The sequence below is a fragment of the Cherax quadricarinatus genome, chromosome 20 (genome assembly GCF_038502225.1).
Source record: "Cherax quadricarinatus isolate ZL_2023a chromosome 20, ASM3850222v1, whole genome shotgun sequence".
Lineage (NCBI taxonomy): Eukaryota > Metazoa > Arthropoda > Malacostraca > Decapoda > Parastacidae > Cherax > Cherax quadricarinatus.
Genome location: NC_091311.1, coordinates 24902864 through 24924136, shown reverse-complemented (window position 1 = coordinate 24924136; position 21273 = coordinate 24902864). Strand labels below are relative to the sequence as shown.

Genomic DNA, 21273 nt, shown 5'->3' with positions numbered 1-21273 from the left:
TCTTCAGTGAGAAAGAGTAACAGTGTCTTCAGTGAGAAAGAGAAACATTGTCTTCAGTGAGAAAGAGAAAGTGTCTTCAGTGAGACAGAAACAGTGTCTTTAGTGAGAGAGAAAGAGTGTCTTCAGTGACGAAGAGAAATAGTGTCTTCAGTGAGAAAGAGAAAGTGTTTTCACTGAGAAAGAGAAACACTGTCTTCAGTGAGAAAGAGAAACACTGTCTTCAGTGAGAAAGAGAAACACTGTCTTCAGTGAGAGAGAAACAGTATCTTCAGTGAGAAAGAGAAACATTGTCTTCAGTGAGAAAGAGAAATAGTGTCTTCAGTGAGAAAGAGAAACACTGTCTTCAGTGAGAAAGAGAAACACTGTCTTCAGTGAGAAAGAGAAACACTGTCTTCAGTGAGAAAGAGAAACATTGTCTTCAGTGAGAAAGAGAAACAGTAAAGGCGCCAGGACACTGCCTCGGGTATCGGTTCAATTTTTCCAACACTGTACATGATCTTGTTTACTTCCACTCTTTGTCAGTTGTCTGTTAGAAATCTGAATATAATTTGTTTTCCCACTGATTCCTACTGACTTCATTCTGTCAGCTGTTATTCCTTGGCTGCATTTGTTCAATACCTTGCCAAAACCCTCGTAGATCACAGCCGGGTTTTGTATCTTTTCTAAACCTCAGTGATTTTTGTCATACTGATATAATGAGGATGCTACAGTGGTGTTCCTTTTTGCCACTATAGTAACTGCACTATAGAAATTCCATTACATGAACACTTCTATTGGAACACCACTATTAGAGCACTACTTTAGGAATGCCTCTGAAGGTATACCCGTATAGGAGGAACCTCACTATAGGTACACCACTATATTAATACTACTAAAGGAATTCAACCATAGTGGTGCTCCTATAGTGGTATTCCTATGCTGACATTTCCATAGAGGTATTCCTATAGCAATTTTCATACAGTGGTATTCCAACAAAGGTATTCCTATAATGGTGTTCCAGTAGCACCGCTCTAACACTTGCATCCCCATGTTTTCCTATAGTGGTATTTTCATGATTTCTGATAAAACTTCACTTACGCTGCATCATGAAGTCTAATAATTTATAAAACAAACCTATTATGCATCCATAAAACTTCTTTTTCGTCCTTTGCAAAAGATTCACGGCGGTTAATGGAGGCATTTGGTTCACAACTGAAGAATAAGAGTTCGATTCTGGCTCGAGTTCAGATAAATTTGGACAAGATTTCTTACATTTACCTGCTCCCCTCCTTGTTCACTTAGCAGTAATAAGTAGCTGGGTGCTAGCTGTCAGTTGTGGGTAGCATCCCTGGAGGAGCTAGCAGTTATAAGCTTCATTCAGGAAGTCTAAAAATAAACATCAGATACGTCAAGAGGCGACAGTTCCTGCCGAGTCTCACCTCACACACGACTTGGAGTGAACTGTGTCATATATAGACTAAGAGATGTATATATATTTTCATCGAGAGGTATATGTATATACACAAATAACCCGTACATAGGAGAGAGAAGCTTATGACGACACTAAGTGGACCATTTGTAAGTCACACTAACGCCAGTATATGTAGGAGAGGGGGAGGGGTGCAGGGAAGACACAAAGAAAAGAAGAAAGAAGGAACTGGAGAAGCATATGTCTCTCAATGTGCTTACACCGAGAGGTGTTTGTCTCGGTGTAAATTAGCAGAGAGGAGTATGTCTCTGAGAAAATATACACTGAAAGATGCATGTTTCTCGGTGTACATACACCGAGAGGTATTGTCTCTCAAGGTATATACACCGAGTATGTATATATATATATATATATATATATATATATATATATATATATATATATATATATATATATATATATATATATATATATATATATATATATATATATATATATATACACTGATAAGTTAATGTATTTCCTGTTGTAGGGCTCAAGCCGTCTTGTTTGTCTCTAATATATAACGGTATCCGGTGCTAATGACCTTTCAGTAGTCGGAGGACTTCAAAGAGAAGATAGAGACAATATATCTGACGACGTTTCTCTAAGTGTTAATTAAACTTGATCAAGTCATGAAACTTAGAGAGGAATATGTACCATACATGTCTGCACTATTTGCTAGCCAATCATCCTTAGCAGAAATGAACACAATATGCGGTTTATGACATCTTATTGAGCAGAAGTTTTGCCCACTGCATATTGTCTTAACATACTTTTCGGTATATTCTGTCATTTATATAAGTACGAAAGTATACTAGCTTGTGAAACCAGCGGTATAAAAAAAAAGCAGGAAATTATACCTGGATAAATATTCGGTCGATTAGTAAGTCGATTTGATAATAACTCTAGATGGACCGAAAAGTTTTTTAGTTCCATCTCCATTTTTTTAAGTTCTTCAAGCCACGGTATTATGACCAAATCTCTATGACTGTTGTCTCCCACCTTCAGGTGTGTTACGGAGGAGCCAGCAGCAAGGACTCATGTTACGGTGATTCCGGAGGCCCGCTCTTCTCTTCTTCTGGCGGGGAAACTACATATACCTTGGTAAGTGGGATTGTGATTATGTAAGATAGTCACCTGGTAACCATGCCAACGATGTCTTTGTTAACTGCCACTTGGGTGCGTCGCAACCTCTTCTCAGTGGCCTTACCTATCCTCAGTGATGTAGTTGCCTGTCTTCAGTGACCTAGTTTATGACCTCGTGGCGCAGTGGTTGCACGCTTGGCTTACAAACAAAGGGATCCACGTCGAATCCTGGCGAGAAGAGATGTACAGGAAAGTTTCCTGGAACATCTGTTGCCCTTTTTACCTAACGGTAAATAGATACTTGGGAGTTAGTTGACTGTTGAGGCTCGTTGTCTGGGGAAGGATCTGTAAAAGACTCTGCAGACTTTTTTTTTTTTTAGCTATCCTGAATTATCTCTCAGTAGCTGCTAATCTCAAAATCTAACCGTTCTAAGTGTAAACGTACGTAAATATCTATGACAAAATGTACGTACATACGTACATTTTGTTATAGATATTTCTGACAACTCAGACTCTTAAATTGCGTATTTGGTTTAATATTCTGGCTGTGAAGGACAGAAAATATAAAAGCAGACACGATGGAAAAAGAGACATAAATACAGTATAATGTGACTTGATAAAAACCACTAATGTGGGTTAAACCTACTCAATAAAAGATCGCATTATTCTACAGTCTTTTTCTTTTTTCCTTCCAGCCTAGTTATGACGTTGTCATATTGGTAAGTAGTTATGTACTGATAACGAGGGAAGCCATGAATCATTTACAGAGGCAAATTGTTTCAGTTCACAATACACAACTGTTGCAGCATCGTTAGTCAGTAAATTGCAAGGTGCAATAAGGTCAACACAGATTCAAATGATTTTCAAACATGCTACAGGGGGCACTAACCCCCCCCCTTATCAGGTGATAGCTCAACATGACCTATTATGTAAATTCTCAAAATGGAAGCGGATTGTGATAAGATTTCGTTCGGATTTTTAACCTCGGAGGGTTAGCCACCCAGGATAACCCAAGAAAGTCAGTGCGTCATTGAGGACTGTCTAACTTATTTCCATTGGGGTCCTTAATCTTGTCCCCCAGGATGCGACCCACACCAGTCGACTTACACCCAGGTACCTACTTGCTGCTAGGGGAACAGGACAACAGATGTAAGGAAATGTGTCGAAATGTTTCCACCCGCCGGGAATCGAACCCGGGCCCTCCGTGTGTGAAGCGGGAGCTTTAGCCACCAGGCCACCGGGTCTGGACAGTGGAGACAGTTAAATTTTGTGCATATGTGGGAAGACCCTTCCACTGGTAGACCAAAAAGAAGATAACCCAACCTAGCCTAGAAATAAATTTTTGGTTAGGTTAGGTTTGGTTAATTTTGTTATTTAAAAAAAAACATTTTCCCTATTTGACCAGTGTTTAACAGTCTACATTGCAGAGCCCCCATTAAAATCGGAGATTTTTACATAATAAATAAATCGGAAGCTGTCATAGTGAAAAGCTTTGTTCCACAAGGCACAGTACTCGCCCCCATCCTGTTCCTCATCCTTATATCAGACATAGAGATGTAATCCACAGCAACGAGTGAGCCTTTGCAGACGATACTAGGATCTGCATGAGACTGTCATCTATAGAGGATACGGTTAATCTCCAAGAAGATATAAACCAAGTTTTCCAATGGGCAACGGAAAACAATATGATGTTCAATGAAGACAAATTCCATCTACTCCCTTATGGAAAACTGGAGGAGATAATAATTAGAACTGAGTATACTACAGACTCTGATCATACAATAGAGCGAAAAAAAATAATGTGAGGGACCTGGGAGTGGTAATGTCTGAGAATCTCACTTCCAAGGATCACAAAAGTGCCACGATCACAGCTGCAAAGAAAATGATAGAATGGGTATTGAGAAGTTTCAAAACAATGATGATCCTTCTCACATCACTTCTTCTCTATAGGCTGGAATACTGCTGTACATTAACATCTCCGTTCAAAGCAGGTGAAATTGCCATTCTAGAGAGTGTGCGGAGAACCTTTACTGCACATATATGTTTCATCAAACGTCTCAACTACTGGGAACGCTTAGAAGCACTTGACTTGTACTCGCTGGAACGCAGGAGAGAGATACACATCATAATCTACACTTGGAAAATCCTAGAAGGAATGGTCCCGAATCTGCACGCAGAAATCACTCCCTACGAAAGTAAAAGACTGGGTAAGCGGTGCAAAATACCCCCAAGGAAAAGTAGGGGCACCATTGGTACACTAAAAGAAAACGCCATAAGTGTCCGGGGCCCAAGAATGTTCAACAGCCTCCCACCACGCATAAGGGGAATTACCAATAGGCCCCTGACTGCCTTCAAGAGGGAGCTAGACAAATACTTAAAGCCGGTACCGGATCAGCCGGGCTGTGTTTCGTACATTGGACTAAGTGCGGTCAGCTATAACAGCCCGATTGATCAAGCCCTGATCCACCGGGAGGCCTGGTCGTGGACCGGGCCGCGGGGGCGTTGATTCCCGGAATTCCCTCCAGGTAGCCCCTAAATTCTTTATTAACATTATTCTATGTAGATGACGGTATTCTAAAGCTTAAAAAAATAATTATAACTATAGCCATAATTTTTAAAGGGATGGACCGGTAAGCCAGTGGAAGGCCTCGGACCGATGACCAAAAGCTCCAGCTGTGGGTCATCATATGACTAAGACCCTCCACAGGAAACACTTTTGTTTCCTGACAAACCTTACCAAGCCAATCTTAAGCTTAGGTAAGATTCGTCAGGAAACAGAGAAGGTCTTCAACATATTATGACCCACCACTGGAGCTTTTAGTCATCTGACTGAGGCTTTACAGGCTCATCCTTGAACAAATTACAATTAAATTTGGCCTAAAAGGTCAAGTGAAAAGGGAAAATAATTTTTAACGTAGTTTATAACAAGGAACCATTCCCACCCATAATATCATTGAAATATTTACGAATTACCCTTGATCCTTGCACGTCAGGTGAACTGATAGTGAACACAAAACAAAAACAAATGATAGTTTAAAGCTCCTCTTTCAACAGGCGAACGCGGTACCTAGCTGCTCAAACACGCAGTACCTTATGCCTAAATTTTATATAGTGTTATGGTGATTAATCTTGTTCTTTATGAAAAGCAGACTACACATTACTTAAAATAAGATAGTGAGAGAGTCATCCTAGACCTGATTCCTGGAGAAGATGTAGGCCAGAATGTTTAAAAAAATAAGAAATCAGTGTCCAGAATATCTTTCAGAAAATTTTGTTAAGGTTAGGAACCAAACCAAGTATGAAAGTGAATACATTTTTTGTAGTACCCACAGTAGGTGAGCAGCGAAGGAGGAATGGAATGGGTTCCTTGATCATGTCAAGGCCAGTCTTATTATGTAACAATTTGAGAATAAAGTCAAGGAATATTTAATGAAGGGATGATGCTATAGAAAGAGAAGATAATTTGTTGTAGTATTGTTAAAATATCCCTAAGTGGTATATATATTTAAACACATACGCAATTAATAATGCTCTGTCTTCTCTCACTAGGTTGGCATCGTATCCTTCGGCAGACCAGTGTGCGGAGTGGTGGGGGTGCCTGCTATATACACCAAAGTCTCCGCCTACACCAGCTGGATTCTCAGTAACCTAATACCATAGATAATCACCATAACATGCGCCATGGTCAATGTGACAAACAACAAAAGTTGCCTATAATGGCATGTATATTTTTTTGGCACTTTTATGTGACTTAAATAGCAATAGTATATACGCTATGTACAGTTTCTGTGTGAGGCAGATGTCCTCTGTAACATCTGTCTTTTACAGGTGTTACATCGGACTGATCTGTCCTGTCATATCTGTTGTATACAAATCTTGTATAGGTTTGATCTATTCAATCCTCTCAGTTATGTATAAGTTCAATATAGGACTGATCTGGCCTGTTATGAAATTTGTATACATGTCCTGTATGGAACTGATCAATTCTGCCATGTCTAATACATACACATCTTTTGTAGGAACAGTCTCTTGTACCATTTCTGTTGTACACAGGTTCTATACAGGACTGATCAGCCCTGCAGGGTATACAGTGTTCAGGTCCTGTACACAACTGTTGTGTTCTACAGCATCTCTCATATACTGGTCTGTTATAAAACTAATCCTCTTTACAGTATCTGTCACGTACAGGTCTTGCAAATTACTGATCCGTTCTGCTGTCTCTATTATGTACATATCTTCTAAAGGAATTTATCAAGCGATACGTATTGTGTACAGGTCATGTACAGAACTGATTTGTTCTATCATGTCTATTGCACATACATCCTACATAGGCCTGATCCGTCCTATCATATCCTTCATGCACAGATCCTGCATAAGATTGATCTCCAATGCCATATCTGTCCTGTACATATCCTACTTATATCCTGCTATATCTCTTGCGTGCAGGTTCTGCATAAGAATGAGCTGCCTTGTTATATCTAGTGTGTACAGACCTTCCATAGGGCTGATATATTATACGATAAATATTGTACACAGGTTCTTTATAGGAGTGATACATTATACAACATCTGTTGTCTGTAAGTCCTGCCATCAACAGTAATTTATTTTCCTACGAGGCTTTTACAAGTATATTTGGCATATGGAATAATCTAAAGATAATTTTAGAGATCATTTTATGTCGGATATTAAGCAGTGGATTAACATTCATTGCAAAATTTTGCTTTAAGTCTTCTTCACGACGAGTTGTGGATGGAATGGTAAGAATGAATGATAATATGATTCACTTTAGCAAAAAGAATGAATCGAGTAAACAGGATGATTTACGTTAACGGAAAGACTAGCATAAACAGAATGAACTATCCGTGTTTCAGTCGCTGCACTATCCGAGAAAGTTATCCCAGTAACCCATAAGTCAATGTACAGAGTGCGGCATAAGTTTCTAATGTGGTTGAATATCGGTGCAGAAGATTTTAAGTGAATTAGAATAGGCATTCACAAATTCCCATTTTCTTAACTGAAAATGGCAAACTGACTGCTTCTCTAAGTAGGGAACACCAGCTTTAAAGCCAAAGTTTAAAGCCAGAGTTTAAAGCCAAACGGAAGGATTATTTTCTAGTTTTTCTTTTTACACTCACTAATATCCCAAAATGCACCAGCACTTTAAGTTTAAAGCCGCTCAGAAAATGCATTCTCATGTTACTGCCGTTTAAGGTTCGAAGCCGATTAGATTAGCCATTCACAAATTAACGCAAAAAAAAAAAAAATCCTCGAACAAAAATTCTTAAATAAAACTGGCAAACTGCCATCTAAGGAGCCCAAAATCATTCAATACTCTCTTCCAAGGAATTAAAGTAAACCCTCGCCAGATATGCACATTGAGAGACGTTGACCTATGGTTGTATGAAATAGAAAATGATTTAAAGACGCTTGAACAAACGCTAGGATATTAATGAAATCACAAAACAAGTGACTTTCACTAGAAAACGTTTTCTCTGGACATTTTAATTCGTCAGTTTGCTTCAAGTGTCCATTTATTAGCTAAATGACTAAATTATCTCCAGTTGCATCCATTAAATTCAAACGTAACTTAATAACAACGCTAGTAAATACATCTTATTGGATAAGTTTAAAACTGGAATCTGTTTGGTTACAGGCCACCAAACCTTGATAGGGAATGCAGTAAATTTCTATTGGACGAGATTCGTAAGGCATCTGCATACGAAAATGTTGTGCTAATGGGGATTTTCACTTTAGATAAATTGACTGGAGCAATTTGACAAGAAATTTAGAGCCAAACGAATTTCTTGATACGATTCAGGATTGTTTTTTTAAACAGTTTGTGACTGAACCAACTAGCGGGAATAACCTGCTTGACTTGGTCCTTGCCAGCAGGGAATCACTAATTAATAATCCTGAGGTTAATGATGAGCTTGGGGAAAGTGATCACAAATCACTCGGTTTTAATGTATCATGGAATTACCCTAATAATGGCAATCAAGTCTTTGCCCCTGACTTCTGCTTGGCTGAGTTCATAGGACTGAGAAATTACCTGGATGGGCTGAACTGGAATGACCTGACTATGGGTCAGGTAGGTGGTGATGGTTGCCGATATGACGTTTTCCAGAGCATAGTTCTAGACGCTCAGACAATTAATGTTCGGAATAGGGAAACCAGATGAAACAAAAACGATTCTCAATGGATAAACAATAGACTAAAACATCTCATTGGTCAAAAGAGAGACATATATAGGCAAATCAAAAGAGGAGAGGGGAAGTTAAAAAAAATCAATGTATTCAGTTAAAGGGAGAAATAAAAAAAAGGAATAAGAAAAGCAAAGAAAGATTATGAAGTTAAAGTTGCAAGGAAATCGAAGACTATCACAAAAGGATTCTTTCAGGTATACAGAAGTAAGATCAGGGACAAGATAGACCCACTTGAGAGTTACTCGGGTCAGCTCACGGACAGTGATAAAGAAATGTGTACATATTTTAACACTTACTGCCTCTGTTTTTACACAGGAAGATACTAGCGATATTCCAGAAGTAATAAATTATGTAGAACAGGACGATGATAAACTATGCACGATTAAGGTCACAAGTGACATGGTCCTTAGACAAATAGATAAATTAAAACTTAAAACAAATCCCCAGGCCCTGATGAGCTATATGCAAGGATTCTATAGGAATGTAAAGAGGAGCTTAGCAAACCTTTGGCTAATCTTTTCAACATATCACTACAAACTGGCATAGTGCCAGATAAGTGGAAAATGGCAAATGTAATACCTGTTTTCAAAACAGGTGACAGGTCCTTAGCTTCGAACTATAGACCAATAAGTCTAACCTCCATAGTGGAAAAATTTATGGAATCAATAATTGCCGAGGCAATTCGTAGCCATCTTGATAGGCACAGATTGATAAATGAATCTCATCACGGTTTTACAAAAGGGCGTTCCTGCCTTACAAATTTACAAACTTTTTTCACTAATGTATCTGAGGAGGTAGATCATGGTAATGAATATGATATTGTGTATATGGACTTTGGTAAGGCTTTTGATAGAGTTCCACATCAGAGGCTACTAAGGAAACATAAGGTACATGGAATAGGAGGAGAAATTTTTTCTTGGGTAGAGGCATGGTTGACAAATAATCAGCAGAGAGTTTGCATAAATGGGGAGAAATCATAATGGGGGCACGTCACAAGCGATGTTCCACAAGGGTCAGTGTTGGGCCCTTTGTTGTTCACAATTTACATAAACGACATAGATGAGGGAATAAATAGCGATATAAGGAAGTTTTCTCATGACACCAAAATAGGCCGTCCAATTCATTCTAATGAGGACACTAGAGCACTCCAGGATGGTTTGAATAGACTGATGCAATAGTCGGAGAAGTGGCAGATGCAGTTTAATATAGATAAGTGCAAAGTTCTAAATATTGGACAGAAAAATAACCATGCCACATATAAACAAAATAATGTAGAGCTTAACATTACTGATTGCGAAGAGGATTTAGGAGTTCTGGTTAGCAGTAATCTAAAACCATGGCAACAGTGCATTAGTGTTCGCAATAAAGTGAACAGAATTCTTGGCTTTATATCAAGAAGCATAAATAATAGAAGTCCTCAGGTTGTTCTTCAACTCTATATATCCTTGGTTAGGCCTCATTAGATTATGCTGCACAGTTCTGGTCACTGTATTACAGAATGGATATAAATGCTCTGGAAAACGTGCAGAGGAGGATGACAAAGTTGATCCCATGTATCAGAAATCTTCCCTATGAGGATAGACTGAGGGCCCTGAATCTGCACTCTCTAGAAAGGCGTAGAATTAGGGGGGACTTGATTGAGGTGTATAAATGGAAAACAGGAATAAATAAAGGGATTGTAAATAACCTGCTAAAAATATCTAGCCAAGACAAAATTCGCAGTAGTGGTTTTAAGCTGGAAAAAATCAGATTCAGAAAGGATATAGGAAAGCACTGGTTTGGTAACAGAGTTGTGGATGAGTGGAACAAACTCTCGAGTACCGTCATGGAAGCTAAAACGTTGTGTACTCTTAAAAATAGGTTGGATAAATTCATGAGTGGGTGTGAGTTGAACCTGACTAGCTTGTGTTGATGGGTCTGATGCCGTGCCCCTTCTTTAACTGGGTGTGACCTGCCCTGACTAGCCTTGGGCCGGTGGGTGACTTGGACCTGCCTTGCATGAGCCAGTAGGCCTGCTGCAGTGTTCCTTCTTTCTTATGTTCTTAAGTTTCGAATTTTGTCAACTTTTATATTGTATTAAAATTTCTATTAAAATAGTTTGGTCTCCCATGTATATGTTTTACTGACACTTAACGCAGGAAACCAACTGGTTGAACTTTAATTAAGTTCCCTCTAAAAATATTATTGATATCGTAGAAAGGCAAATGTGGATATTGATCTAATGTTAATTTGTACCAAAATTTAAAAATTAAGAAATAAATTAAACAAATTTCTCAAGTATTTTATTTACAATATTTTGTTAAAACTATACTGAGGAACAATATTTTTATATTGCTAAAGATTCCAAGTCCAAAGACTTTCGAGTCGTCATGTTTAGTATAATAATATACGTATATTAGATTTGTAGATGAATGGTTTAGAGAACCGACATGTTGTTAAATTATACACATGTGCAACTCTTGGGTATCTTTATTGAGGAAACGTTTCGCCACACAGTGGCTTCATCAGGATAAACTTGAAGAACAGGAGGAGAATGAGGTAATCAGTCCCTCAGCCTTGAGTCGATGTGGTCAGTCCATCAATCTTGAATAGAATACGGCATATGAGCTGAGAAGCAGCTTATAAACCTTGGGCACGAACTACTTCCACATTGGACAAATGTGACACCACCTACGACTGCTGCACCTCTCCTGCCTACGGTTTATAAGCTGCTTCTCCGCTCATATGCCGTATTCTATTCAAGATTGATGGACTGACCACATCGACTTAAGGCTGAGGGATTGATTACCTCATTCTCCTCCTGTTCTTCAAGTTTATCCTTTGTATGGACTGATGAAGCCACTGTGTGGCGAAACGTTTCCTCAATAATGATACCCAAGAGTTGCACATGTGTCTAATTTAACAGTGTATTAGATTTAAATCTTAATACACTGTGAAGGCGACAAGACTCAGGACTCGAGCCGCTGAATACTTGCAAATTATTTATAACGGGAAAAATGCTGTCACACAAGAGCAAGTGTCAGTCCACTCAATGAGCAGCACTTGTGTTGAAGCTCTTGGCCAGTTATCCTTCAGGCTGGACCACTTGCTAGCAGAAGCCATTTTTACCTAACATATCAGGGAGTTAGCATACGCCAGAACTCCTTCAAATTCTTACGTTTTTATTATGGTAATTTCATATTTTGTTTATATGTATTGACTTTTTTTTTTTACTTTTAAGAGTTTTATTGATTTTTAAATGTTTAATATTTTTATTTTATCATTATAAATGTCTCTTATGTAGAACTAATAATGATATAAATATCGCTTGAATATAAATATCACCTCGCAGGTCTTCTGGATCTCCCTGTGGCTGGTAGCTCCACCCCTTTCTGTTACGGAGTATGGCAAGTAGGTATCTGCCAATGTGGCAGCACAGGTGTAGTCCCAGGCAATCTGCTTACCATCCTTCCAAGGTAGCATAGTGACTCCATCAGGACACTTTTGACTTCCGTCAGACCTCTGTACTTGGGGTTCCCGTTGAGCTGGGCAACGGGCTGTGGCGAGGCTTCTTTTTATAATATCGTTGACCTCCTCATGTCTAGCACACTTCCCTTCTGCTGTGTGACACACGAGACCATGAAGTCTGAATTGATCAGCCGTCACCCTGCCGCAAATAAGTTATGTTTGGTGAGTATGGGGGCGGCTAGGTGAAGAGCAACACCAATCCGAATGGCCTGTGGGTCGAGTAGAGTGCCCAGAGGGGAATTGGGAACAGCTAGAAGGAAATCTCCTGAATGTCGTGACTTCACCATCGGAGACGAGCTTTGTCCTTTCCTGAAGCATTGCTGAGCATTGTGTTTATATATATATATATATATATATATATATATATATATATATATATATATATATATATATATATATATATATATATATATATATATATATATTTATATATATATATATATATATATATATATATATATATATATATATATATATATATATATATATATATATATATAGTGCCGAATATGTAAAACTGGTCAATTAGTAAGAACTCATTTAAAATTAAGTCTTTTCAGAAATTTTTTTTATACGTTTAAAGATATATTTTTTTCATTAATGTTAATGTAAGAATTTTTAATTTTGCACCAAAAGAATCTTAGAAAACTTACCTAACCTTATTATAACAAGAGCAATTTATTTTAGCCTAACCCAACTAAATTTATTTTAGATCTGTTTACAGTAATTTAATACCAAACAAACACAGTGAAATATGTTTTTTTCGTTAGGTTCAGAATGATTTTGGCGAAATTATTGCATACACAAATTTTCACAAGTCCTATATGGCAAGATTAACGTTGCTATTTAAGCCAAGATCGCATGTTCTGCCTATTCGGCACGACACACACACACACACACACACACACACACACACACACACACACACACACACACACACACACACACACACACACACACATATATATATATATATATATATATATATATATATATATATATATATATATATATATATATATATATATATATATATATATATATATATATATGCAAAACAACCACTCTGAAAGAATAGAGAAATTCCAAGCGCTTTCGTGACTACTCACATTATCAAGGAACTATGAAAGTAAAGCATCCAAGGAAGCTATATAAGGGGTCTGGCCAGCACCTCACTATCAGATCCCACAACGGTTAAACACCTGACGCGCGCCGACCCAACTTGGATAGGTCCTTTGCACAACTCACCCACAAACTATTCTACCCAAGAAAATTTAAAAATTATTTGTCCAGTGTATTATTAAATTCTTCCCAAATTCTATTAATTATAAATGGATCTAATTTATATAAACCAAAGGAAATATTCATATTATTGTCAAAACTGCTTTTTATGAAACAAGATTCAATTTCTCTATTCTTTCAGAGTGGTTGTTTTGCATATTCTGAAATCACCTGTTTACTGTGATCTTATTGCATATATATATATATATATATATATATATATATATATATATATATATATATATATATATATAAACAAAGCTTGTCTCCAGTGGTGAAGGCACCACATTCAGATTTTCTTCTAGCTGTTCCCAATTCCTCTCTGGGCACTCTACTCGACCCACTAACACCTACATTATTGTACCCACGAACGAGTCGTGTTAATCAGTAACAACACTGCGACTAGCCAAAGAGTCGAACCCACGCTAAATATATATATATATATATATATATATATATATATATATATATATATATATATATATATATATATATATATATATATATATATATATATATATAAATATATATATATATATATATATATATATATATATATATATATATATATATATATATATATATATATATATATATATATAAATAAATATATATATATATATATATATATATATATATATAATATATATATATATATATATATATATATATATATATATATATATATATATATATATTTATATGCAAGACAAACCACGTGGGCGGGGGAATCTTTAGCTCAAGTACTTTCACACTTCTCAGTGCATCATCAAGAGCTATGCAATGTTGATAGGCAACAACTGAACTAGACTTCTTATAGACATTTTCCCAGATAAAGCTAGTTGGTTCAGGTAGGTAGATGATGTTGTTTACTTATGCCCTAGAGATCACAACACTGATGGGTTCCTTCCTAGACTCAGTGGTCTAGTAATTTCCATTAAGTTCACTATAGAACATGAAATAAACAACTTTGCCGTTCCTAGATGTTTTACTCCATCATGTTGATAGAAAATTCAAATTTACTTTCTACAGGAAGTCCACCAATGTGTCGTCATATATTCACTACTATTCCAATCACGAAACTAGGGAAAAAAGGAGTGTGTTCCGCACAATGTTCTTGAGAACCTTGTTTATCTGTGGTCCAGAGTACTTAGAGGACGAAACAGCAAGAAATTCAAATAGCCTCAAAACTGAGATATCCTAGAGATTTTGTCGAGAAGGCGCTAATGTCAGCAAGAAAGACTTTCTACAGGATTGAACCTAAGGAGGTGACTGCCAGAAAAAAATGTACTACTTTTACCATACAATGAGAACCTAGTTTGCCTGTGTGATGCATTAAAAAAGATCAATATAAATCTTGCTTTCAAAAACACTGGGTCTGTGAAACAAAGGTTGATTAAAAACACACACTCCAACAAAGTTGGTGGGGTTTACAAGGTCCCATGTACTCTGTGTCCTCTCTCATATATTGGTCAAACAGGTAAACTTCTGGAAACTAGAATATCCCATCATAAATACTCAGTCAGGACAGGATAGGAGTCGAACATTATCTTTAACCACGTTAGTTGCTGTAATCACCCACTGGGATGGGCTGCTTCCCAGATTATTGTACCCAACAGTTCTGCCATAGAAAGATACAAAATTGAATCTTCTCTCTTAAAACATGACAGTAATACCGTATATAACTCAAATTATGGATAATACAAGCTTGATAGCTATTTAGTAGAGCCTATTGTACACAATTTTAAACAACAATGCTTATTATGCCAGGTGGTTTTATGATGGATTGGCGATGTTCGACCAGTGTCTATGCACCAAAACATCATGCTACGTCAGTTGTGAATGGTTATGTAACACAGCTATTACTGTACCATACATTGTCAGGTACACAAGATTACGTGATAACATACGTAGTGGGGTTAAATGATATTAGAAGTGGAAATTTGGATCATAGAAATATTATCGGAACGGTACAGAAGATTCCCAAGTAAGGCATATTAATCGATACTGAGAAGACTGGTAGACAATATCTAGGAGAATATGAAGAAATATTTCTGAGTATCCCTAGGAACATTCGAGTAGTCCAGACAAGGACATTTAAACGGACAAAAGCGCACAATCATTTCGTTTCTTTTATTAATTAACAAGGTTACTCAGAACAATAGCAATCCATATGTACAGTATCCACTGAGAAACATATTTCCTCAAGTCACATGACCTATTCTAAGCGGCTATAAAAATCTTGGGGCTGGTTATTAAATCTTCTAATCTCAGATTCCTTGACATCTCAAAACCCTTCCACCCCATATGGAGGAGATGGGGATGGTGGTGGTGCGGGGTGGCACCAAGTCATTGGTTCACAATCTGAAAGAGCTGCTGCAGGTAACAAACCCGTACTGCGCTACTCTGAGAAAACTTCCCCTTACTCCTTCAGTTGTTGCCTTGCAACATTGCAAAGCTCCTGATGATGTGCTGAGAAGCGCGAAAGTACTTGAGCTAAAGATTCCCTCCCCCGTGGCTTGTCTTGCATATATATATATATATATACATATACATATATATATATATATATATATATATATATATATATATATATATATATATATATATATATATATATATATATATATATATATATCCCCGGGAGAACCTTGAGTTTTCCCTGAGGTACGTTTATTGTCTTTGAGGATGAGGGTCCCCAGTCCAGCTATAGAGGTGGTACCTCCCTATATATTTTTATATTTATATATATATATATCTATATATATATATATTTATATATATATATATCTATATATATATATATCTATATATATATATATATTTATATATATATATATATATATATATATATATGTATATATATATATATGTATATATATATATATATATATATATATATATATATATATATATATATATATATATATATATATATATATATATATATATATATATATATATATATATATATATATATATATATATAATAGGGAGGTACCACCTCTAGAACTGTCCTGGGGACCCTCATCCTCAGAGAAAAGAATAAACTTGCTTCAGGGAAAACTCAAGATTCTCCCTGAAGCTGTTTGAGAATTTTCTCCTACCACCCCCTATATTTGATATATATTTTATTTTATTTAAAGACAAAATACATTGTCAAAACATTCACAAAAATACAATAGAAAGTAAAACAACATAGATAACAACTCAGATCTACATCTCAAATACTTCGTCCAGCTCCCTGGCGGTGGGCCGCGTGCCCAGAATGCTGCAGGCATTTCCTCTCTGGATCGCAACACTGAGTCTCTGAAAGAGGAAGCTGGTCGCCCTGTGGTCCTTGATTTCTATGACGAGCTTTTCACCCAGCTCTTTGAGGAACTTTAGAGCACATTTGCCCCATGCTCCAAGGGTCTCCGGCCCTATTGGGATGAAGTTATAACAAGGGGGAAGGTCTTCATATTTACGGATCTTCTGGGTCTCCTTGTGGCTGGTAGCTCCACCCCCTTCAGCTTCGGAGTATGGCAAGTAGGTGTCTGCCAATGTAACGGCACAGGTGTAGTCCCAGGCAATATGCTTTCCTTCCTTCCTGAGTAGCATAGTGGCTCCATCGGGATGCTTTTGACTTCCGTCAGACTTCTGCACTTGGAGTTCCCGTTGAGCTGGGCAACGGACTGTGGCAAGGCTTCTCTTTATGATGTCATTGACCTCCTCATGTCTAGCATACTTCCCTTCTGTTGTGTGACACACGAGACCATGAAGTCAGAATTGATCAGCCATCACCCTGCCGCAAATACACCTATGTTCAGTGAGGATGGGTGTGGCTAGGCAAAGAGCAGCACCAATCTGAATGGACTGTGGGTCGAGTCGAGTGCCCAGGGAGGAATTAGGAACAGCTAAAAGAAAATCTCCCGAGTGTGGTGCCTTCACTGCCAGGAGACGAGCTTTGTCCTTTCCTGAAGCGTTGGTGAGCATTGTGTTGGCGATTTTTTCCGTGATCAGTGTGTCCCAATCGGACTGTTTGTGTTCTTTAGGAGGAGCTGGTCTACTGGAGGAGTCTGCAAGGGTGTCCCACCGAATCACTGCTTCAGTAAACCTACCACGTCTCTCAAGCGTTTGGGGAAAATCTTCTTGACTAATGCACTGGATGCCAAACACGAAGACAAAAGCAGGTAATGCTTTGTGCACCCCTATACCTCTCAGTCGCACTGGGAGGGTTGCCTGATCCCATTGCTGATCCTCTAGTGACAGGTTCAGTGCCTTCTTGAAGGTTGATCTCAGGTGTGCGTCATATTCGTCGAGTGTTGGGTTGTCAAAAGAGGGTGCACACCTCAGGAAGTAAGTAAGTCTTGGCATAGTAAGACACCTTGTGAGGAGATACAGAGCATCATGGGCATCAAGATCGCTTATTCTCTCCTCCATTCTCATTGGGTCATTCAATTTGTCTTTGAGGACAGTGTCGAATGGTTGGTGACCCAGCGGTGCTCCCAAGAGGGTACTGTTGGACAGAGCGGTAGTAGAGACTTCTGTGAGGATTCTTCGAATGACATTGATTATTCCCTGTTTCGCTGTAATGATTTCACACTTGGAGGGATCGAGGATGAGTCCCAAGTCTTCTTCCTGTGTTTTCACAAGTTGTAGGTCCTCTAACAGGGACTCTTCAGTACCTGTCAGAGTGCCATCATACAGGTACCAGATGTTGAGCTCGCTGCATAGGCTGGATGTCAGTTCTCTTACTGCCAAGCAGAAGAGAAGTGGAACGAGTGGGTCACCCTACTGAACACCCTCTGATGAGAGAATTTCATGTTCTCCAAACAAAAGAATTGAGGTTTGCTGTAGCCGGCTGAAATGAAGGGAAAAAGACCGGGGAACCGATCCCGAACAGCTGGCAAGACTACATCTCTCTTCACCATATTAAAAGCATTTCTAAAATCAAGTTTGACTACGGCCTTGTCTTCTGGTAGGTCCCTGATGTAGTCCCTTGCCGCATGAGCTGCAGCTTCATTGCCTTGAGAGACCCCAAAGCCCAGTTGGTGTGGCTGGAGTAAACTGGCAGCTTCTAGGCGAATGTTTCTTACTGCTGCTTTGGTAACAAGACGGCGAAGAGTGTTACCAACAGCAATGGGTCTGATTCCCCCATCCTTCTTCTTCAAAGCACATAGTAAGGCTCCAAAAAGAGAAAGGTTTAATTCCTTCTGGGATTCGCCCAGCCAGACAGTTGTTAGGTAAGACACATATGCAACAGTTAGGTATCTTTATTATGAAACGTTTCGCCTACACAGTAGGCTTCTTCAGTCAAGTACAGAAAAGTTGATAGAAGCAGAAGATACTTGAAGACGATGTAATCAGTCCATCACCCTTAAAGTTTTGAGGTGGTCAGTCCCTCAGTCTGGAGAAGAGCATTGTTCCATAGTATGAAACAATATGATATTGTTTCAATATGATATTGATATATGATATATGATATATGATATTGTTTCATACTATGGAACAATGCTCTTCTCCAGACTGAGGGACTGACCACCTCAAAACTTTAAGGGTGATGGACTGATTACATCGTCTTCAAGTATCTTCTGCTTCTATCAACTTTTCTGTACTTGACTGAAGAAGCCTACTGTGTAGGCGAAACGTTTCATAATAAAGATACCTAACTGTTGCATATGTGTCTTACCTAACAACCTGTCGGTATTTTATACCATTTTAATGTTCAGCCAGACAGTTGTTGACGAAAGTTGTTAACTCGGTGAGAAGAATTGATGCAGATGCACCGAGTACTGGATTTACCATCTCTTTGAGGTGCTGAGGTCGAATTCCAGTGTAACCTCCTTCAGATCCTGCTGGAAATGACACAATCGCCTTATAGACTTCTGATTCTGCAAAATTAATTGTTCAATGATGGGGTCTTCCTCAGGGTTGTTGTTGATGGCTATGGTGTCCCTGGTTGGATGCTTGTCTCGTAGTGCTTGGGCTGTGGTCTCATCTTTAGGAGCTACAGTGTCGTCACTTGTAATTATTCTGATTGCTCCCACTGTGTTACCTTCTTCGATTTTTTTGCTAACCTTTCTGCAAATTTTCTCGTTTTCAGTGGAACTTTTCTTGGGTCTACCTCTGTGATTCCTGCGATGATGGGGCAGAGGGACACAATTATCCATTCTTGGATAGTTGTGCACTGCCTTGATGACTGATGTGGTTAGCAGTTTGCCTCCTCTTTAAGGAACTTCAAGACATATATTGCCGAACAGGAGTAGGTTGCGCCATGCTTTGATGGTGCCTAAGGCTTCTAAGTTGGTGGAACCTCCATTCACCTCCTTAAGAAGGTCTGTGAATTTTCCTGTTCCGTATGGGCGAACCGCTTTAGGGATGTGGGATATGGCACTGCTAACAGTGGATTTGAATGCCAACAGAAGGTTATCGCAAGTAAGGAGGTTGCCATTGGAATTGTCATCTGCCTGTGGAGGCTTTGGGCTGCTCTCTGCTGGGGTCATATGTGATCCCGCACACCCATTGTGTGCACGAATAAGGCTATCCCTGTTGCGTGCTCGAAACACTCTGCACACCTGACATGTGCCTCTTCTTTCACTGTTGGGTGCTCTGTTTCCCTGGCTTTGTGGCTGGCTGGCTGCATCCTCTGCCATATCTCAAACTATGTGGTAAGCCCAGGCTGAAGGGAAAATGGCGCATAGCACATACCGCATGTGGTTCATGGTTTTGGTGGGGGGAGGAGAGGGGTCTCCCGTCCTTGTGGTGGGAGGTGTAGGAAAGGGAGGAGTGGAATAGTAAGTAAGTTTATTCAGGTATACACAAATACAGTTACATAGATTTTCATACATAGCAGCATATGTGTAAAGAACCTAGGATAACCCAAAAATGTCAGACAGGGTGACTTATTTCCATTGGGGTCCTTTTACCTTATTATTATAATATAAAGGTTATAATATTTTATTGCTCTATAATGAAGATAACATCTTATTATCATACTAAAAAGACTATCTACTACACGAGGGTCATTAAGACTATCTACAATACGAGGGTCATTACTAGGAATAAGGTAAAATTACACGTGTGTTAGCTAAAAAATAGAAAATCATTCCCCTCCCTTTCTGTAGCTACATTCATCAGACACCTTTTGGCACTCTTCTTGAACTGGTTCATGCTATGACTGGCTTTGACATGTGAGAGCAGTCTGTTCCATTCCTTTATTGCTGTACAATAAAAGGTGTTTGAAGCCTGGCCACTGACTGTGGGTACTACAAAGTTGTGCTCTCTCCCCCTAGTACTATGATTGCTTTGGTTCCCAACCTTGACAAAATTGACAGCAAGATATTCTGGACACTGTTCGTGAGCAAATTTATAAACATAATTTAGCTTCAGTTGTTTTACTCTGTCTTCAACATTCAGCATATCCAACTGCTGTAATTCGTGCTGGCCTACATGTTCTCTTGGTCCCAGCCCCAGGATGAATCTTACAATTTTGTTCTGGGTGATTTGCAGTCTATCTTTCAGTTTTTTTTTTAAGGCAGAATACCATGAAGAGCATGCGTAATCCATATGACACTGTATAAGGACTAGACATAGGGTCCTGCGAGCCTCAGTAGGTAGACACTGTGCTTGTCTATAGAGGAACTTCAGTCTGGCATTCGCTTTCTTTACTACACTGTTCCCTATCAATTCTCCTGACATGCATGGGCCAAAGGGGATTCCCAGATATTTTACTGATGAAACCAAAGTGATGGGCTCCCCATTACA

At 38.5% G+C, this 21273-nt stretch overlaps 1 protein-coding gene across 1 annotated transcript in view; it reads left to right on the top strand.

Annotated features, from left to right (window-relative positions):
* The window catches only part of LOC128700187 (phenoloxidase-activating factor 3-like), a 60497-nt gene extending 52644 nt beyond the window's left edge, over positions 1–7853 (top strand). The window contains exons 8-9 of the mRNA XM_053793232.2: positions 2459–2554; positions 6086–7853. Coding sequence (XP_053649207.2) covers positions 2459–2554; positions 6086–6196 — 207 coding nt within the window. The 3' untranslated portion in view covers positions 6197–7853. The remainder of the gene's footprint in view (positions 1–2458; positions 2555–6085) is intronic.
* The last annotated feature ends 13420 nt before the right edge of the window (positions 7854–21273 follow it).